A 17,057-nucleotide genomic window follows, 5' to 3' on the forward strand; every position below is an offset into this window, starting at 1 on the left:
ATGCTAATGACACTGCCAGGAGATCCATCAGGTTTAAGTCTACCGTAGTTCTGGGCCCTTAATAAAATGTGAACTGGCATTGACTGCATGTTAGACTAGATTAGTATGCTCAAGATTAATAAATTAGGTAAAATGGGTAAATTAGTGTAATTTCCTACCATCAGATTTTTGGCAGGCTCTTCTGTGTCATTCAGTACAGTCAACTGTGTGTATCAAGGACATCAAGTCCTGGACAGCGTCTAATTCATTCTCTTGCATTTATTCCCAGTATTTGTCACTAGAATAGATCCTTAACTGCAAGAAAGAATTAATTGAGTGTGACTTAAGCATTCAATAGAAATCCTTTCAAGCTATAGCTCCAATTCCACCCCTAGCCTGGGAACTTCTAACTTCCTGAAAAAGCAACATAACACACACACACACACACACACACACACACACACACACACACACACACACACACGGAAACAAAAGAACAATTCCTTTCATAGTATTCCTATTTCAGGGATGACATTAAATCATTTCAGTGGAAACTCATGGGAGAGCCGTAAACAACTTAATAGCACCTGCCCAAGGGATAACCCACCTGTTGGTAAAAGCAGCTGCTTCAAGAGTGGTATGGATTCGATTTTGAATAAATCGGAAGAGGAAATGTCATTTAGCTGTTAAAAGAAGGACATTTTGTTTCTAAACTAGGAAGGAAGAGGCAAAGGGCAGCCGGGCAACCCACTGTTTCTCACTTCTTATAATCCTAATAAAATTTAACATTAATTTGGAGTTCCTGTTGTGGCTAAGTGGGTTAAGAACCCAACTAGTATCCATGAGGATTTGGGTTTGATCCCTGGCCTCCCTCAGTGGGTTAAGGATCTGGTGTTGCCACAGGCTGTGTATGGCATAGGTTGCAGATGCAGCTTGGATCCAGTGTTGCTGTGGCTGTGGTGTAGGCTGGCAGCTGCAGCTCTGGTTCTATCGCTAGGGAACTTCCATATGCTACAGGTACAGCCCAAAAAAAAAAAAAAACAAAAACAAAACAAAAACAAAAACAAAAACAAAAAACCCACTAGTTTATCCTTTCTATTTATAATTAAATAGTTAAGTGAAGAGTTCTGGGTTCTGGGTGGCTCAGTGGGTTAAGAAACCAATGTTGTCTCTGTGAGGATGTGGGTTTGATCCCAGGTGGCTCAGTGGGTTAAAGATCTGGTGTTGCTGTCACTGTGGCAAGTCACAGAGGCAGCTTGGATCTGGTGTCGCCATGGTTGTGGCATAGGCCTCAACTGCAGCTCCTATTCCATCCCTGGCCTGGGACCTTCCATATGCCACAGGTTCAGCTGTTAAAAAAAAAAAACAACCCAATTTATCCTTTCTATTTATAATTAAATAGTTAAGTGATACAAAATACACATATTAGTTTTATTAAAATAATTGTTAGCTGGAGAAAAAGCTAGGATTTTCTTGGTGATAGTTCTTGTAACATGGTAAAGGAAATACTATAGAAAATCCGGTAGCTATGCAGCAACCTGTTGGTTCACATGCTTGTAATTGCGGAAGTGTTGTCCTAGTTTGAGAAAACAGCCAACTTTAAGGATCTGTGATTTGGAAATTCCGTGTAGTTCCTTGGAAGAGTGCATCTGTTCCTGTCACTAGAGGCTTCTCAAAATAAGAAGCAGGACACCCTCCCCCCAGCCCCCCCCCAGCTGTGTAGCAGATGTGGGCATGGGTATCTGCAGTATGTCCTTTCCAAGCTCCTTAAAAACCTCCAGTAATATAGGACACAGCCAAAATAATTTAAGGCAAAACCCTATGAATACAATAAAGAAAGAATCCTGAAGGCAAGAGAAAAAAAAAAAAAAGGAAAAAAAGGGAGTAGATGATTAGGAAATTAAAAAATCTGGTTAGCAAAGGCACATTAATAATTCTTGTAATTAATGTATTTTTTTAAACAGACGACTATTATTTTATTGCTTTCTCTCTGGAAAATGAAAAATCCATTAGTGTTTTTCCTTTTGCTTTTACCCAGAAATTAAAGGTTGGTAAGTGGTAATTAGCACAGCTCCTGTCAAAGCCAATTGCCTAATGGGGACCGACACTTGATTTGACTTGAAAGCATGGAACATGGCTAATGTGGAGTTCATCAGTCCAGCCGCTTTCTTTGACATGCTCCTGCCCGAAGACCAGGCGTGCCCTGTGCCCCCTCTCTCTCCCTCTCCTATTTTTAGGCATATCACTGTGCTCCTCCGTTTCTCTTCTAGAAGACCTGGAGGTGCAGAAGGTAAGTGGTACCTGGGGCAAAATAACAAGGCTCTCCCTCCACGTTCGGGCTGGAGTTTGCAGTGTCTTTGCTCCCACCCTCCTCTCTCTGGTCCAGGGAGATGAAAGGGAACCACGCCCTCCACTGCCTCTGCGCTCTGGGTGTTATGCTCTTCTTCATACTTATTCATTTAATGTGTTCAACCTCGGGGCCTGAGGAAAACCTTACATTGTTGGAAACTACCGTTCCATAAGGTTAGACTCAATGTGCATTTGTCTCACGCCCAACTGGCAGTACTTTTTCCATTCTCCTCTGCAGCTGAGAGGCATGGTGGGTTTGTTTCAAGTACAGAAGGGCAACATCAACACCCAGGCCAGTCAAGTAAAGCCCTACTGTGTATTTGAGAGAAATAATTCAACGTATTTCTTTTTCTTGGCTGCACCTATGGCACGTGGACGTTCCCAGGATTGAACCTGAGCCACAACAGCAAGCAGGGCCACAGCACTGACAATGCTGGATCCTTAACCCACTGAGCCACTGGGAAATATAGAGAAAACATTTTTCATTCAATTGGGCAAAGATGGAGATGCCAGTATGGTTAGAGAACAGGACGCTCTCCTATTCAGTATTCATGAGACTGCCTCACTCCTCTTACACCATCGGCACAATGACTACAGCTACAAATTTTGGCAAGCAGGAGTTCCTGTCATGGCTCAGTGGAAGTGAATCTGACTAGCATCCATGAGGACGAAGGTTTGATCCCTGGCCTTGCTCAGCGGGTTAAGTAAGGATCCAGCGTTGCTGTGAGCTGTGGTGTAGGTTGCAGACAGGGCTCAGATCTGGCGTAGCTATGGCTGTGGTGTAGGCCAGTGGCTATAGCTCCGATTTGACCCCTAGCCTGGGAACCTCCATATGCCGAGGGTGCAGCCCTAAAAAGACAAAAAGGAAAAAAAAATTTCGGCAATCATGTTGTAGAATATTAGTCCTTTTTGAGATGGAGTTGATACCAACTTGTGACACTGGTAGTAACAAAACCAGTGATCAGAGTGCGTGGACCTAAGAGAAGAAACAAGTAGGAGGAAAGGACACTGGAATGAGTATCGGAAGACCGGCCTTTGAATCCTGCCCTCCAGGGAGCCTTGGGATGTGAGGTACGTCACCGACCCTCCCTGAGAACAACTTGGCTCTTGTATGAAAGGAGAAGTGACAAGTCACGCCCCCCCCCACCTAGCTCACCGAGTTCTGCGAGGCTCCAGTGTGGTAGATACTAGCACAGGGCGGAGTGCAAACTGCTATAAAAACGTTCAACCATCATTACTGCCCCTCCAGGGGCACTTGGAAAATCTGTGGGGCTGCTTTTGGTTGCCCCAATATTGGTGGCTGCGCCTGGCACTGAGTGGGTGGTGGGGCAGGAAGAGGGGTGCTCGTCTTCCTGCCGGGCACGGCATGGCTCTGCACCGTGAAGGAGCACCCCGTATCCCACGCGAGTGTTTCTCCTCTGTACACGGCTATTACACGTCACGCTGGTGTCCACACGGATGAAAACCTGTCCCATATTAGCCCCAAACCTAACTCTGTTTTATAGATACATACAGGGCGTTTTTCCTAGTTGTAATGTTCTCTGGATTCTTCAAGAATGCAGCTACCAGGAATTCTTGTCATAGCTCAGTGGTAAAGAAGCCAACTAGGATCCATGAGGATGCAGGTTCGATCCCGGGCCTCGCTCAGTGGTTAAGGAGCCGGTGTTGCCCTGAGCTGTGGTGTAGGTCGCAAATTTGGCTTGGATCCCAAGTTGCTGTGGCTGTGGTGTAGGCTGGCAGCTACAGCTCCATGTGACCCCTAGTCTGGGAACTTCCACATGCTGTGGGTATGGCCGTAAAAAGACAGAAAAAAAAAAAAAAAAAAAGAATGCAGCTACCTTGTAAATCAAGAAGAGATGTGTTATTTTGCCTAGAACTTAATTGTTTCAGGAAATCCCATCACAAAGGGCAATGCTGCTTCTCAGGTTGACAATTACCACATACCACACCTGGCTGCCTGTCAAATTCACAGTCATTCAGCGTGTAAATACAAGCATCTCAAAGTTTTCTTGTGCCTTCTTCTGTATGGTCATCTCTACATAGTGACATACTGGGATACATACCATTTTACTGGAAATTATCCTTTTTTTCTCCTGAAATATTACATATGGGGGGATTATGTTGATGAGCGTATGCATGTAGGTAGGTTATCAGCTCTGGCTTTCAGTTAAGGATAATTAGGAAGACACATAAAATATGCTATTAAAAAAGAAATGTTGGGGCTAATAAGTGAGAGCCAATGGTGTAAGGCATTAGGAAGAGTATGCTGAGTAGATCTGAGCCCTCCTTGGGGAAGGTCATGACAGAAGGAAGTAGTTCTTTTTGTTCTGTTTGTTTTCTGCACTGCTCCTTTGCTTTAGGTCTTATTATTATGTTCCTTTACTTAATAACTAGCTTAACAGCATTCTATTTTCCTAAAAATGCCTAAAAAAAGTCAAATAAGGAGTTCCCGCTGTGGTGCAATGGGTTAATGATCCAGTCTGTCTCTGTGGGGCCGCTGGTTCAATCCCCAGCCTGGTGCTGTGGGCTAAGGATCTGGCGTCGCTGCAGCTATGCTGCAGGTCACGGCTCTGCCTTGGATTCGATTCCTGGTCTGGGAACTTCCATACGCTGCAGGTGTGGCCAAAAAAGAAAAAAAAAGTCAAGTAAGTCAACAGCTCATTATCTTTTTTCCTGCAAGAGATGCTGTATTATAGATTACAGGACTTGAAGAACAAGTTTGTACAGAAACAGGAGGAGCATAAACCAGAAGTCTCTGTTTTGTACCCAGAGAGACCTGGAGCCATAGCACATGGAGATGGATTTAATGACCTTTTTATACCCCCTGCTGATAAAATATATTAGAAAACTGCAAAGTTTCACAGTGGTAACATTAATTTCATGATACTGAATTAGATATTAGAAATGGTGAATGAGACGCTGGATATCCCTGTGGTCTGCAAATTTAATATGTGCCTTAAAACAAAGGAAAAATTTCATTAACTTGAGAAACAATTTTGTAGCCATACTCAACCCTCTGTTATGTCGCCTTCTCTACCATGATTTGTGTTTAAAATTCACGGTTCTACCTTTGGAACAAGAATAGTGGGTCTACTACTATGATGGCTGCGTAGCTCAACAGAATGAACCATGAAAGAGGTATATACCATTTGTTGGATGTAGAATTAAAAAAAAAAGAATAGTGAGTCTGAAATATGACAATTTCCTGACACTGCCCTTCACGGCTACTTTTAAACAGAGCACGTAAGACCATGCCACGGGGAGGTGGGCTATCACTGGTGCCTCTGTGGTTCAAGACAGACCTCCTGGGTGGAGATCTGGAATAGCTTTTCTGAAGAGGGCGTGCAGCCAGCTTCCCAGCCGGTCCAGAACATTCTCAAAGGCAGGGGGCAGAGGAGGATGTAAGCAGCTACGATAATTAGGCTGAAGGTGTTTACTGACAACAAAACCCCAAGTTTTCTTTGGTGTCTTTGCTGGCTACGTGAGGTCTCGTTTGGCTCGTTTGGGGTTCTGCGCTTCTCCGGGCAGTGAGTTCTTTCTTGCTGAGAGGCTCCTCAGAGAATGCAAGCTCTGGATCTGCTGGAGGCGCAGGCTGAGCTCCTGACCACAGGTCTGTTGAACCGTTTCCGTCTTCCTTATGTCCCAGTTCAAAGCAACAGCCAGTGCTTTAGGGTCCTCCTTGGCAACCAGCTGTGGCAAGAATAAGAACCATTGAGAACCAGCAGCTCTGCCGCTCCCGTCATTTTCTTTAGGGGAGTGAGAATCGGCAAATAGCAGCTAACGTCATGTCTTTGTGCTGAAATGCCAGCTTTCCTTTGTGTTAAACAGTCACAGACCCTCTCTCACCACATGACACCCAACAGGAAAGGATCTCTAGAGAGCAGTTTAGGTGGGGCAACTATAAAGTCCTCCACTCAGAGAAGATTTAGCCAAGCTCAAGTTAATATAGCTTCCTTCCCTTCTAGCTACACTGGGGAAGTACTTGGGGACAGGGACAAGGAGGAAGAGTAAGAAGGAGCACCCACTCATCTAGTTCCCTGATCAGAGAGCCTGCACAGGATGGTCCCTGGAGTGTGCCTTTCCCACGATATTTCATGTGCCTCCATGACCTGGGGCTCTTTTTAGGGCTGTACCTGCAGCATATGGAAGTTCCCAGGATAGGGGTCTAATTGGAGCTGTTGCTGCTGGCCTATGCCACAGCCATGCCAGGTCCTTTACCCACTGAGCAAAGCCAGGGATCGAACCCGAGTCCTCATGGTTACTAGTCAGGTTGTTATGGCTGAACCACAACGGGAACGCCCCTGTGGGTCTTCTTCAAGCACTGACAGAGCCATCTCGGAAGCCCAAGTCCTGCGACTCCTCCCCGTGGGGTTCAGACATTTCATTCTCTGCTTTGGAACAGAGAATAACATTGGATGATCTGAGGGAGACAGTACTCATTTTAAGATTTACATTAAATAAGATGTTTGCGAATGCTTTGCATATAACAGGCAAATTGGCAGCGATGAGTCAGGGTCTGCAGAGGTGAAAGAACCCAATACAAGCCTCTCCCTGCACAGGTCAAGGTCCCTGGTGCTCGCCCACCTCCAGGTCCTGATTAGACAAACTCAGCTCTGGGGCGGGCTTCTCCTTCAGCGCGATAAGGACCTGTCTCGAGAGCGCAATTGCGGAGGCGCTCTCTCTGATGCCCGAGTCAACTGCATCCCTCTCATCACCGTAGCTGGCTCTGGACTCTGCAAAGCAGATGTGGGACGGGGATAAGTACACCACGTGCACATACAGCTTCGCCAACGACCAGCCAGACCATTGAGTTGGGCAGACAGAAGCCTGTCATTTCAGACGCCAGCAGTCGTGGCTTCCCTGTTTTTGACCACAAGCCTTCAAGGAAAGGCTCTTCTGAGTTCTCAGGATAACCCACCCAGCCAAAGAATCCTACCTTGCTGCTTCGACAAGACGCAGCCCTCCTTCTCCAAAGCCTGGAGGTAAAGCTCCAAGAGCTGCTTGGACTGACGGGCTTCCTCTCTCTGGTCAAGCACCTCCTGGAGCATGTTCTGGAGCCCCTGAACCGCGACGCAGCTTTGGCACAGCTCCACAGCCAGCTCCGAACATGGAACATCGATGAGCATCTGACGAACGAATAGGGACTTAAGAAATGGAAAATACTTTCTAATATTGACGTTATATCCCTTGAATACATCAATGTCAGAGACTCATTTCATCCAGTCCCCCAGGTTACCTAACATGGCTGCCTGAGAGTCAGGAGGGAGGCATGTCATTTTTTCAGTTTCCCTCTAGTAAAAAAAACAAGGAAAATGATGCCTCAGTGCCTTATTGAAAACAGAGTCCTGATACTAAAAATTCACTGTAGGAGTTCCCGTCGTGGGGCAGCAGAAATGAATCCAACTAGGAACCATGAGGTTGTGGGTTTGATCCCTGGCCTCGCTCAGTGGGTTAAGGATCCAGTGTTGCCATAAGCTGTGGTGTAGGTTGCAGATGCAGCTTGGATCCAGCATTGCTGTGGCTGTGGTGTAGGCCGGTAGCTGTAGCTCTGATTGGATGCCTAGCCTGGGAACCTCCATATGCTGCAGGTGCAGCCCTAAAAAGCGAAAAAACAAAACAAAACTCACTGTACATTGAACAGACTACAAAGGAGGAGGTATATGATAACCTGTACAATGAATCAACATGAGGGTGTTTTAAGCAAAGGTTTTTCTAATGATTCTAACCTTAAACATTATTATTATATGTGTTTGTACCCCTACCCCCCTTATTTTGGCCACCCAGCAACATTCGGAGTTCTGGGCCAGGGAACAGATATGAGCCGCAGGTAAGGCTATGCTGGATCCTTAACCCGCTGTGCTGGGTCAGGGATCAAACCTGCATACCGGTGCTCCAGAGATGCTGCAGTCCCTCTGTGCCACACTGGGAACTGACATGTTTGAACTTTGAAATACTATTTTTATTTTATTTTATTTTATTTTTTGGTTGCACCTGTGGCATGTAGAACTTCTGGGGCCAGGGATGGAACCTGTACCAAAGGAGCGGCCCAAGCTGCTGCAGTAACACTGCCAGTTCCTTAATCCACCGTGCCACAAGGAAACTCCTCAAAGACTATTCTATTTTATTTTATTTATTTATTTACTTATTTTTTGTCTGTGTTTTCTTGAGCCGCTCCCTTGGCATAAGGGGGTTCCCAGGTTAGGGATCAAATTGGAGCTGTAGCCACCGGCCACAGCCATAGCAACTCGGGATCCGAGCCGTGTCTGCAACCTACACTACAGCTCACGGCAACACCGGATCCTTAACCCACTGAGCAAGGGCAGGGATCGAACCTGAAACCTCATGGTTCCTAGTCGGATTCATTCGCCACGGTGGGAACTCCCTCAAAGACTATTTTAAAAATATAAACTGGACTCAGCTTTCTTTTTTTCTTCCTTTTTTGGCTGTCCCAGTGGCATATGGAGTTCCCAGGTTGCAGCTGTGGCCTATGCTGCAGCTGTGACAACACTAGATCCTTTAACCCACTGCACCAGGCCAGGGATCAAACTTGCGCCCCGGTACTGCAGAGACACCCCTGATCCCATTGTGTCGCAGCAGGAACTCCTACACTCAGCTTTTAAATAACATGTTCAGGAGTTCCCGTCGTGGCGCAGTGGTTAATGAATCCGACTAGGAACCATGAGGTTGCGGGTTCGGTCCCTGCCCTTGCTCAGTGGGTTAACGATCCGGCGTTGCCGTGAGCTGTGGTGTAGGTTGCAGACGCGGCTCGGATCCTGTGTTGCTGTGGCTCTGGCATAGGCCGGTGGCTACAGCTCCGATTCAACCCCTAGCCTGGGAACCTCCATATGCCGCGGGAGCGGCCTAAGAAATAGCAACAACAACAACAAAAAGACAAAAGACCAAAAAAAAAAAAAAAAAAAAAAAAAAAAAAACATGTTCAGGGAGTTCCCGTCGTGGCTCAGTGGGTAACGAATCCGACTAGGAACCATGGGGTTGCAGGTTTGATCCCTGACCTCGCTCTGTGGGTTAAGGATCTGGCATTGCCATGAGCTCTGGTGTAGGTCACAGATGTGGCTCGGATCTGACGTTGCTGTGGCTGTGTGTAGGCTAGCGGCTGCAGCTCTGATTGGACCCCTAACCTGGAAACCACCATATGCCACAGGTGTGGCCCTAGAAAAGCCATAAAGACAAAATAAGTAAGTAAATAAATAAATAACATGTTCAGTCTGTGAAATAAGGGAGACCTCACTTATCCTAGCCTAAATCTTAGGAAGGCTCACTCTTTTGGCATATACAGCGCTAGCTTAAAAAGTCTTCATAAGAGCAAGATCAAATTGCTGAAATTCTTGGAGGATATATCTAACTTCAGCCAAAGGTTAGAATCACGAGGAGCTTAATAAAAGCTTGCATTTCTCGAGCACTTACTCGAGTACCAGTGAGAAAACAGATGTAAAACTTGAGGATGGAAAGTGACAAGGAGGGCTGCTCTAGATTGGAAAAGGCCACTTTGAGGAGGCGACTGTACGTTTTCTTTAACTTTCATATTGCGCTTTTTTTTTTTTTTTTTTTTTTTTTTTGTCTTTTTAGGGCCATACCTGTGGCATATGGAGGTTCCCAGGCTAGGGGTCAAACTGCAGCTATAGCCACCGGCCTACACCACAGCCACAACAATGCCAGATCCGAGTCTCGTCTGCGACCTACACCACAGCTCACGGCAACACGAGATCTTTAATCCACTGAGCGAGGCCAGGGATTGAACCTGTGTCCTCACGGTTGCTAGTCAGATTCGCTTCTGCTGAGCCATGAAGGGAACTCCAATTGCACCAATTTTTGAACAAGCAATTTTAACACACATTCATAAGGTTCAAAATTCAGGAGGTACAAACTGCATGAGGTAAGTACTAGTCCTACCGCCATTGTACAGATGAGGAGGGAGCGGCCGGTCGTAGTTCTGCTCCTCGGGACCCTATGTGATTGACCCTGATGCCCTTCCCTTCCCTCCCATCTGCCCTCGCTCTCGCCTTTACCTGCTGCACAGCCAGCCTCTGCAAGCTCCCGTCCTAAGCTTCCCCGTGCAGCCCAATGCCAGGCTAGGCTCACCCATGTTCCAGCGTCCCTATCTTAGTAATAAGGGCTATTGGGCTCCTTGCTCTAAAGGTGTCACAATACGTGAATCTGGGATGAGAAGAGGTCTCAGGACCCCTGTTTCTGTTTCTTAAAGAAAGAAAAAAAATCAAGCTTGCTCCTGCCTCCCCTCTGCCTGGAATGCTCTGACCCCAACCCTTCCATCCATAGCAGGCCTCCTCTCGCCCTTCAGTGTCCTTCAATGTCACCTCATGGCACCAGCCAATGTTTCTCAATTACTTTTTTTTTTTTGCTTTTTAGGGCCACAGCATATGGAGGTTCCCAGGCTAGGGGTTGAACTGAAGCTACAGCTGCCAGCCTACACCACAGCCACGATAACACTGGATCCTTAACCCACTGATTGAGGCCAGGGATCCAACCCGAAACCTCATGGTTTCTAGTCGGATTCGTTTCTGCTGTGCCACAATGGGAACTCAATTAAACGTCTATGAATTTATTTTATGTACAAGCATGTGTGCAAAATGTAGCATGTACTGTTCCTTTCTATGGCTGAATAATAATAGATTGCACTGTTTGACTCTCCCACAGTTTATTTATCTATCAGCTGTGGGACATTTAAGTAGTTTTCACTTTTTGGTTACCTGTCTATACCTCATACCTCTATGGCTCTTGGATTTTGAACCATGTGAATGTGTTAGTATTATTTATTCAAAATATACAGGTTTAAAAAATAACCCAAAGGCCACCTCCTTCCAGGGGCCTTCCCTCACCTCTCAATCCAGAGCAGCCCTGTCACTCTGGGCTCAGTGCCCTGTCTGATATGCTCCTTGTTTTGTCTGCCTCCTTCCACCAGAATGTGAGCTCCATCAGAGCAGGGACTATGTCTGGTTTGTTCATCACTCTACCCTTGTGCACAGAACCAAGCCAGGCGGAGGGCAGAGGATCAATAAATACTTTTAAAAATTAACGCACACTGCGAGTTCCCCTTGTGGCCCAGTGGAAATGAAACCGACTAGTGTCCATGAGGTTTGATCCCTGGCTCACTCAGTGGGCGGGGGAGCCAGTGTTGCCCTGAGCTGTGGTGTAGGTCACAGACACAGCTCGGATCTGGTGTTGCTGTGGCGGTAGCCTGTGGTGTAGGCTCGAGGCTGTAGCTCTGATTCAACCCTTAGCCTGGGAACCTCCATATGCCACCAGTGCAACCCAAAAAGCAAAAACAAAACAAAACAAAAAACCCCCCAAACCCAAAACGAAACAAAACAATTAAGAAATAATGGAATTATTATGGCAAGATGTATGGAACCCAAGGGGCTGGGGGCCGCTGAGGACAGGTGTCTGTGATGGCAGGCCGCCCGGGAGGCTTACTTGGAGGTCCTCCTCCGACAGGAGGATGATGCTGGACAGGTCTTCTTTCAGCTGCCTGGCCACGTTTTTCCACTTCGACCCAGGCCCGCTGTCTGTTTCATCTCTATCAGAGGACTCCTGGGCAATCCAAGCTGTGCCTCCATCTGATACAGGGAGAAAATGCCAGTCCGAGTGGGGCTAACCTGAAGGCTGTTTTCACTTCCTGCCCCAACGCAGACCCTGAGGCTGTCTGCCCAGCCTCTGACCGACCGTTCAGCACTGCTTCACCAGTGGAGGAAGTACTTCTTCTCAGGGGTTCATGGGAAAGCTCATCTCCCTCTAGGCCTTAATTTTTCCCTCTTGTTCCATCTTTACTTTATTTCTCTGGGGAACTGCTCTGTATTCTTTTATGGACAGAAGCCACTTACAGACGATGTATGGCTGTATACCAGGATACCACCACACTTTGCCTTGGGGTAGGTTTTGTGTCGCTGGGTGTGCTGTTTCTTATACACAAATATTCATCCTCACCAGCACTTCTGCGCTTGGAGATGGATCTTATCCTTGACCGGAGGAGCTGTAGCCACTGTTTCCTATCCTTAGGGCCCAAGGACAAAGGTGGCTTGGAGAGCCATTGCTGAAGGGTGATGTCCTCACTTTAGTGGCCTGGGGACTTTCCTCAAGGCACTTCTTCAGCTATTTGATCCTTGCTCATCAATATTAGTTCCCTTTGTACCTTTAGATGATGATGGTGAGAGAAAACGTTTATTGAGACCTTACTGTCTGCCAGGTAAGATCCAGATGCTTTCTGTCAGTGGCTCTCAACTGAGAGTGATGTTGCCCCCCACCCCAAGACATTTGATAACGTCTGGAGGCATTTCTGGTTGTCACAGTTGGGGTGAGGAGATGCTCCTGGTATCTAGTAGGTAAAGGCGGGCGATGCTGCGCAACACCCAACAGTGCACAGGACACCACCCCCACAACAAAGAATTAATTTTCTGTCCCAAATGTCAATGGTATTGTGAGAAAACCTGGTTTGATATGTATTATGTTCTAGTATCCTTACAACCACCCTAGGAGACAGATGCTATTAATTATTGTTTCCATAAGGGGCTGAGGAGTTAAGACAATCTGCTCAAGGTCATCAGGCTAGTAAACGGCAGAGCCAGGACTCAGACCAGACAGTCTGACCCCCTCTGGGGCACTGATCTCTCTGCCTTGCTTCATTTGAGTGCTTGCCTGTGAGTTGTTTGAGAACTGAGCCCGTCTCATTCATCTTCACCCCCCAGAAGACTCAGCACCACTTCCAGCATACAGAAGGTGCTCAGTAAATGCTGGCTGTGTCAGTGCTTCAACAGCTGGCCAAACAGCAACCAGGTACCCATGCAACACGAAGAATTACGATGGATGGTGTATTTTCTATATGGCCAGTATTTTTCTTTTCTTTTCTTTTCTTTTTTCTTTTTGCCTTTTTTAGGGCCACACTCACGGCATAGGGAGGTTCCCAGGCTGCCGGCCTGCACCAGAGCCACAGCAATGCGGGATCCGAGCCACATCTGTGACCTACACCACAGCTCATGGCAACGCTGGATCCTTAATCCACAAAGCAAGGCCAGGGATCGAACCCGCCACCTCATGGTTCCTAGTTGGATTTGTTAACCACTGAGTCATGACGGGAACTCCCTGGCCAGCATTTCTTACCTGAATTGTTGTACGCCCACTTCTCATTACCAGCCAACGCCACGAACTTCGTGTTGGCAGGAAGACACAGGAAGTAATCTTCATCATCCACTATGGTTCCATCCTCTGCCAGGACCAGGGTGACGGGTGCCAGGGACTTATCAATGGCCAGAATGTCACAGGCTGAGAGGAATAAAATATTCGGCAATTGAAAACTATCCACAGGGAAATTATATCTGTCCTTGCACTCTCAATATGTATGCCCCCAGAGCCTAGAAAAATTCCTGGCAGGTAATAATAACTCTAACGACAACCACTACTACTAATACAACACTTACCACCTGCTTGGTACTGTTCTAAGTGCTTTTCATGTACAGCATTTCATCTCCTAACAATCCTATAAGGTACATACTATGGTTATTCCCATTTAACAGATGTTAAACCCAAGGCTCGGAGAGGTTAAGTAACTTGCCCAAGGTCACAGAGCAAAGTGGAAGAGCTGAGGATTAAACCTACACAGTCTGGCTCTTGAAAATATTTTTTTCCTCCACCTCCTCTACACTCACATTAGGAGGCACTGGAGTCAACAAACAACAAACCAAAATCTGATTTGATTCCTTGAGAACAAGCAGTCTTTCATTCATTTCCTCACTGGCCTACTTAAATTCTCCTATGTGTCAAATGCCAAAGAGAAAAAGAAAAAAGAAATTTTTTTTTTTTTGGTGTGTGTGTTTTAAGGCCACACCTGCAGCATATGGAGATTCCCAGGCTAGAGGTCGAACTGGAGCTACAGCTGCTGGCCTGTACCACAGCCACAGCAACTCAGGATCGGACCCACATCTGCAACCTAGACCACAAGTCACAGCAATGTTGGTTGGATCCCCGGTCCACTGAGCAAGGCCAGGGATCGAACCCACATCCTCATGGATCCTAGTTGGGTTTGTTACCACTGAGCCATGATGGGAACTCCAAGAAAATTTTAAAAAAGGGGAAAATACCTTATATTCTCTGCAGTATCTTCCTTTGCAGACTTACTAATCTATAGGAAAGAATAAGAGAAGCAGAGGCAGAAGTGTAGTAGCTTTTCATCTTTATGGGCAAGAAGAGGCTTTGTCCAGGGCAGGGCAGGTCTGTACCATCCCAATAAGGGATGTCAATGCCTAAAAGGTTAATGGGACTAGGGTATCCAGAGAAGGAGCCAAGAGACTACAAAAGTCACTGGGCAATGTTCTACCCCAAAGCAAACTGAACAGCAGGCCTTGTGTAAGCTGAGCTCCAAAAACACAAATGCTTACTTACACAAGCCTCTGTGCCAAGTGTATCCAGTCACTGCACAGAAGGGGCACAAAATTTAAGTACCCTCATGCCAAGAAAAAATATGCAAACACTTAAATGGCAAAAGCCATGTCACTAAAGCATTTACAGTGCTTTGGCTGTTCCGGGGTCTCTGAAAGACTTCTGTCTGCTATCTCCTGGGGCTTGGTGACTCTGGGAGGAAGCACTGACACACGTGTCAACTACCTGACTGGGGAGGACTCACACCTTTAGCCTATGGAATTTATTTGAGTAAACAATTTATTGCTACAGGGTAATAACTTGCATGTCATTTGAATATGCCATCTCCTTGAGAGTCCCAAGAATCCTGTGAAGCAGGGCTGTAAATATACCCACTTTGCCAAAGAGAAAACTGGGGATGGAGGGATGGTCACACATAAGTTCAGGCAGCTAGTAATAGTACACGGCTCAGAATTTGTGAACTCGATCGCTCACAACAAAAGTTCCTTGTCTGGACTTCCCCAATGGTCGGTAGCAGCACAAGTACCTGCCAGAGCTGACGCTGGAAACCCGCCCCCACCCCGACCCTGGCTTAGATGGGGCCTCGTACCATCTTAGGGAATCCAGGGATACACCTGCTCTGAGGCAACTGTCAGAGCACTCCTTTCTTCACGGACCAAACCTGAGTCCGTCTTAATTTGCATACTGCTTCCATCTCCTTTTCCACCATGTGAATCTCACACAAAATAAAGTGCTATAAACGCTTTGAAACTAAGTCGCTATAGCCACGTACCTCATCTCTGTCCCTAGGCCCCACTCAAACTACAAAAAACCCCAAGTCGCTTCTTCTGACCTCGCCTGGCCCCGCCGGTCATCCTCACCCCGCCCGGCCCCCTCATGCCCTCGCCCAGGGCCCGTGCCAACCCTTGTTCCTCAGCTCCTCCAGGGAGGAGGCTGCCACGCCATACTGTTCCCGGCTTTGATTGCGGCTCAGCAGACACTGTTTTAGAGCCCGGATCTCCCCAGGCTCTGGAGCCCTGGGGCCGCCGGCCACTTCCATCCTCTTCAGGGTGGGACCTGACACCCGCCAGGAAGTAGGGGAGGCTGGGCGCCGGAGTCCTTCCCCACCCCCCCACGCTCCCGGGGCATGCCGGGAGATGTAGTTCTCTCTAGGAAATCACGCATAGGACCAAGGCACGCTAGGAGATGTCGTTCCAGTTGCAGCTAATCAAGCTCGGCCCCGCGGGCTTGCCGGGAGCTGTAGTTTCTGGGTTCGTTACTTAGCGCAAGTCAGTCCCGGAGGTATTTATTTTTTTTCTACCTTATGTTTAGGAGTTGAGTTCGGGCGTTCAAAATGAGGCCAATAGGGATTTACTTTACATTATGAAGGACACACACGCATACGCCCTTTAATTGTTAGAGCACTCCTTTCTGCAAATATAGATGCGTGCTATTTTTGCTTACATAAAACAGTGACAATCTTTCTATTGTGTTAATTTGTTTTCCCCTTACAACCTGAAAAGATCTATTAAATGTCCCAACCTTCATGCTGATCTGAAGGAAGTCAGTTACAAAAAGTGACGATGAGTGTAGTTTTCAGTCTTGCTGAAAACATAACAGAGATGCCTAAGAAATTTGCACATTTTCACTCATTCGATTCCCTGCTTCAACTGTGTAAATTGGTTTGGGACTTCGAAACGAAATGCTTAAATAACTAGATTAAAAATTAAGGTCTCAAATAAATCAGAGAGAAGAGGGGAAATGCAAACCACGTCATTGTTTGAAATTTGTCCAGATGCTGTTTGACAGCATAGTTTGTCCTTGTTCTAATACTGCTATTTACAGAGAGGCCTGTGTTTTTCTCCCCTGAAAAACTAACATTTAAGGTTAAAATAATAAAAAAAAAATTATAAAAAATTCCCTTTCTTAAAAGGCGGTAATTTTATATAAACAAGGAATAATTATCAACTCATAGTTTTTCAGGGTCCATCTCTTTAATATTTTGTTTATTAAAGGAAATCAGATATTATCTCACAAGAAAAAGACATTTAAAACAGCCTCCGGTACGAGGAATTGTTAACTGAGGCAACGCTTTTGAATCATTGATCAAAACACAACTGCAATGTGAACTGATTAATAATTCTAATGCATGCCACGCTTTCGTGTAATTTCACAATTAGCTTCAAATTTAACAACTCAACCGCTATAAAGTAATAACGGTTAGTAGAAGCCCCTTGTCTCCAAAAAGCCCCCTCTTCGGAGTTCTCCTAATAGACCTGCACACCGTTATCAGACTCCTATCTCCGATGTTGCAAGTGTGTGTGTGTGTGTGTGTGTGTGTGTGT

The 17,057-nt window shown here is 46.4% G+C and overlaps 1 protein-coding gene and 1 non-coding gene across 4 annotated transcripts; one reads left to right on the forward strand and one right to left on the reverse strand.

The window, feature by feature from the left end:
- Positions 1 to 5,116: 5,116 nt before the first annotated feature.
- Positions 5,117 to 15,801, reverse strand: DFFA (DNA fragmentation factor subunit alpha). Of its 3 annotated transcripts, none has more exons than XM_003127563.5 (6): positions 15,637 to 15,801; positions 13,459 to 13,620; positions 11,779 to 11,921; positions 7,265 to 7,454; positions 6,913 to 7,061; positions 5,117 to 6,018 (listed from the first exon to the last, which is right to left on the reverse strand). In XM_003127563.5, exons 1-6 carry the CDS (start codon positions 15,770 to 15,772, stop codon positions 5,806 to 5,808), a joined length of 993 nt encoding a protein of 330 aa, XP_003127611.1. In that variant the 5' UTR covers positions 15,773 to 15,801; the 3' UTR covers positions 5,117 to 5,805. The 3 variants fall into 3 exon arrangements, with proteins under 3 accessions (XP_003127611.1, XP_084818901.1, XP_084818900.1); XM_084962775.1 differs by having other exon boundaries at positions 11,779 to 12,493; XM_084962774.1 differs by lacking the exon at positions 6,913 to 7,061.
- Positions 5,422 to 5,492, forward strand: LOC146402556 (small nucleolar RNA SNORD77). The gene has a single exon (XR_014808668.1). It is a non-coding gene; the product is annotated as a small nucleolar RNA SNORD77 (small nucleolar RNA).
- Positions 15,802 to 17,057: the final 1,256 nt, after the last annotated feature.

Source organism: Sus scrofa, chromosome 6, assembly GCF_054392235.1.
Source record: "Sus scrofa isolate SSC_HxYL_T2T_F1_AM1 chromosome 6, Sscrofa_HxYL_maternal_Yorkshire_Landrace_v2.0, whole genome shotgun sequence".
NCBI classification, from domain to species: domain Eukaryota; kingdom Metazoa; phylum Chordata; class Mammalia; order Artiodactyla; family Suidae; genus Sus; species Sus scrofa.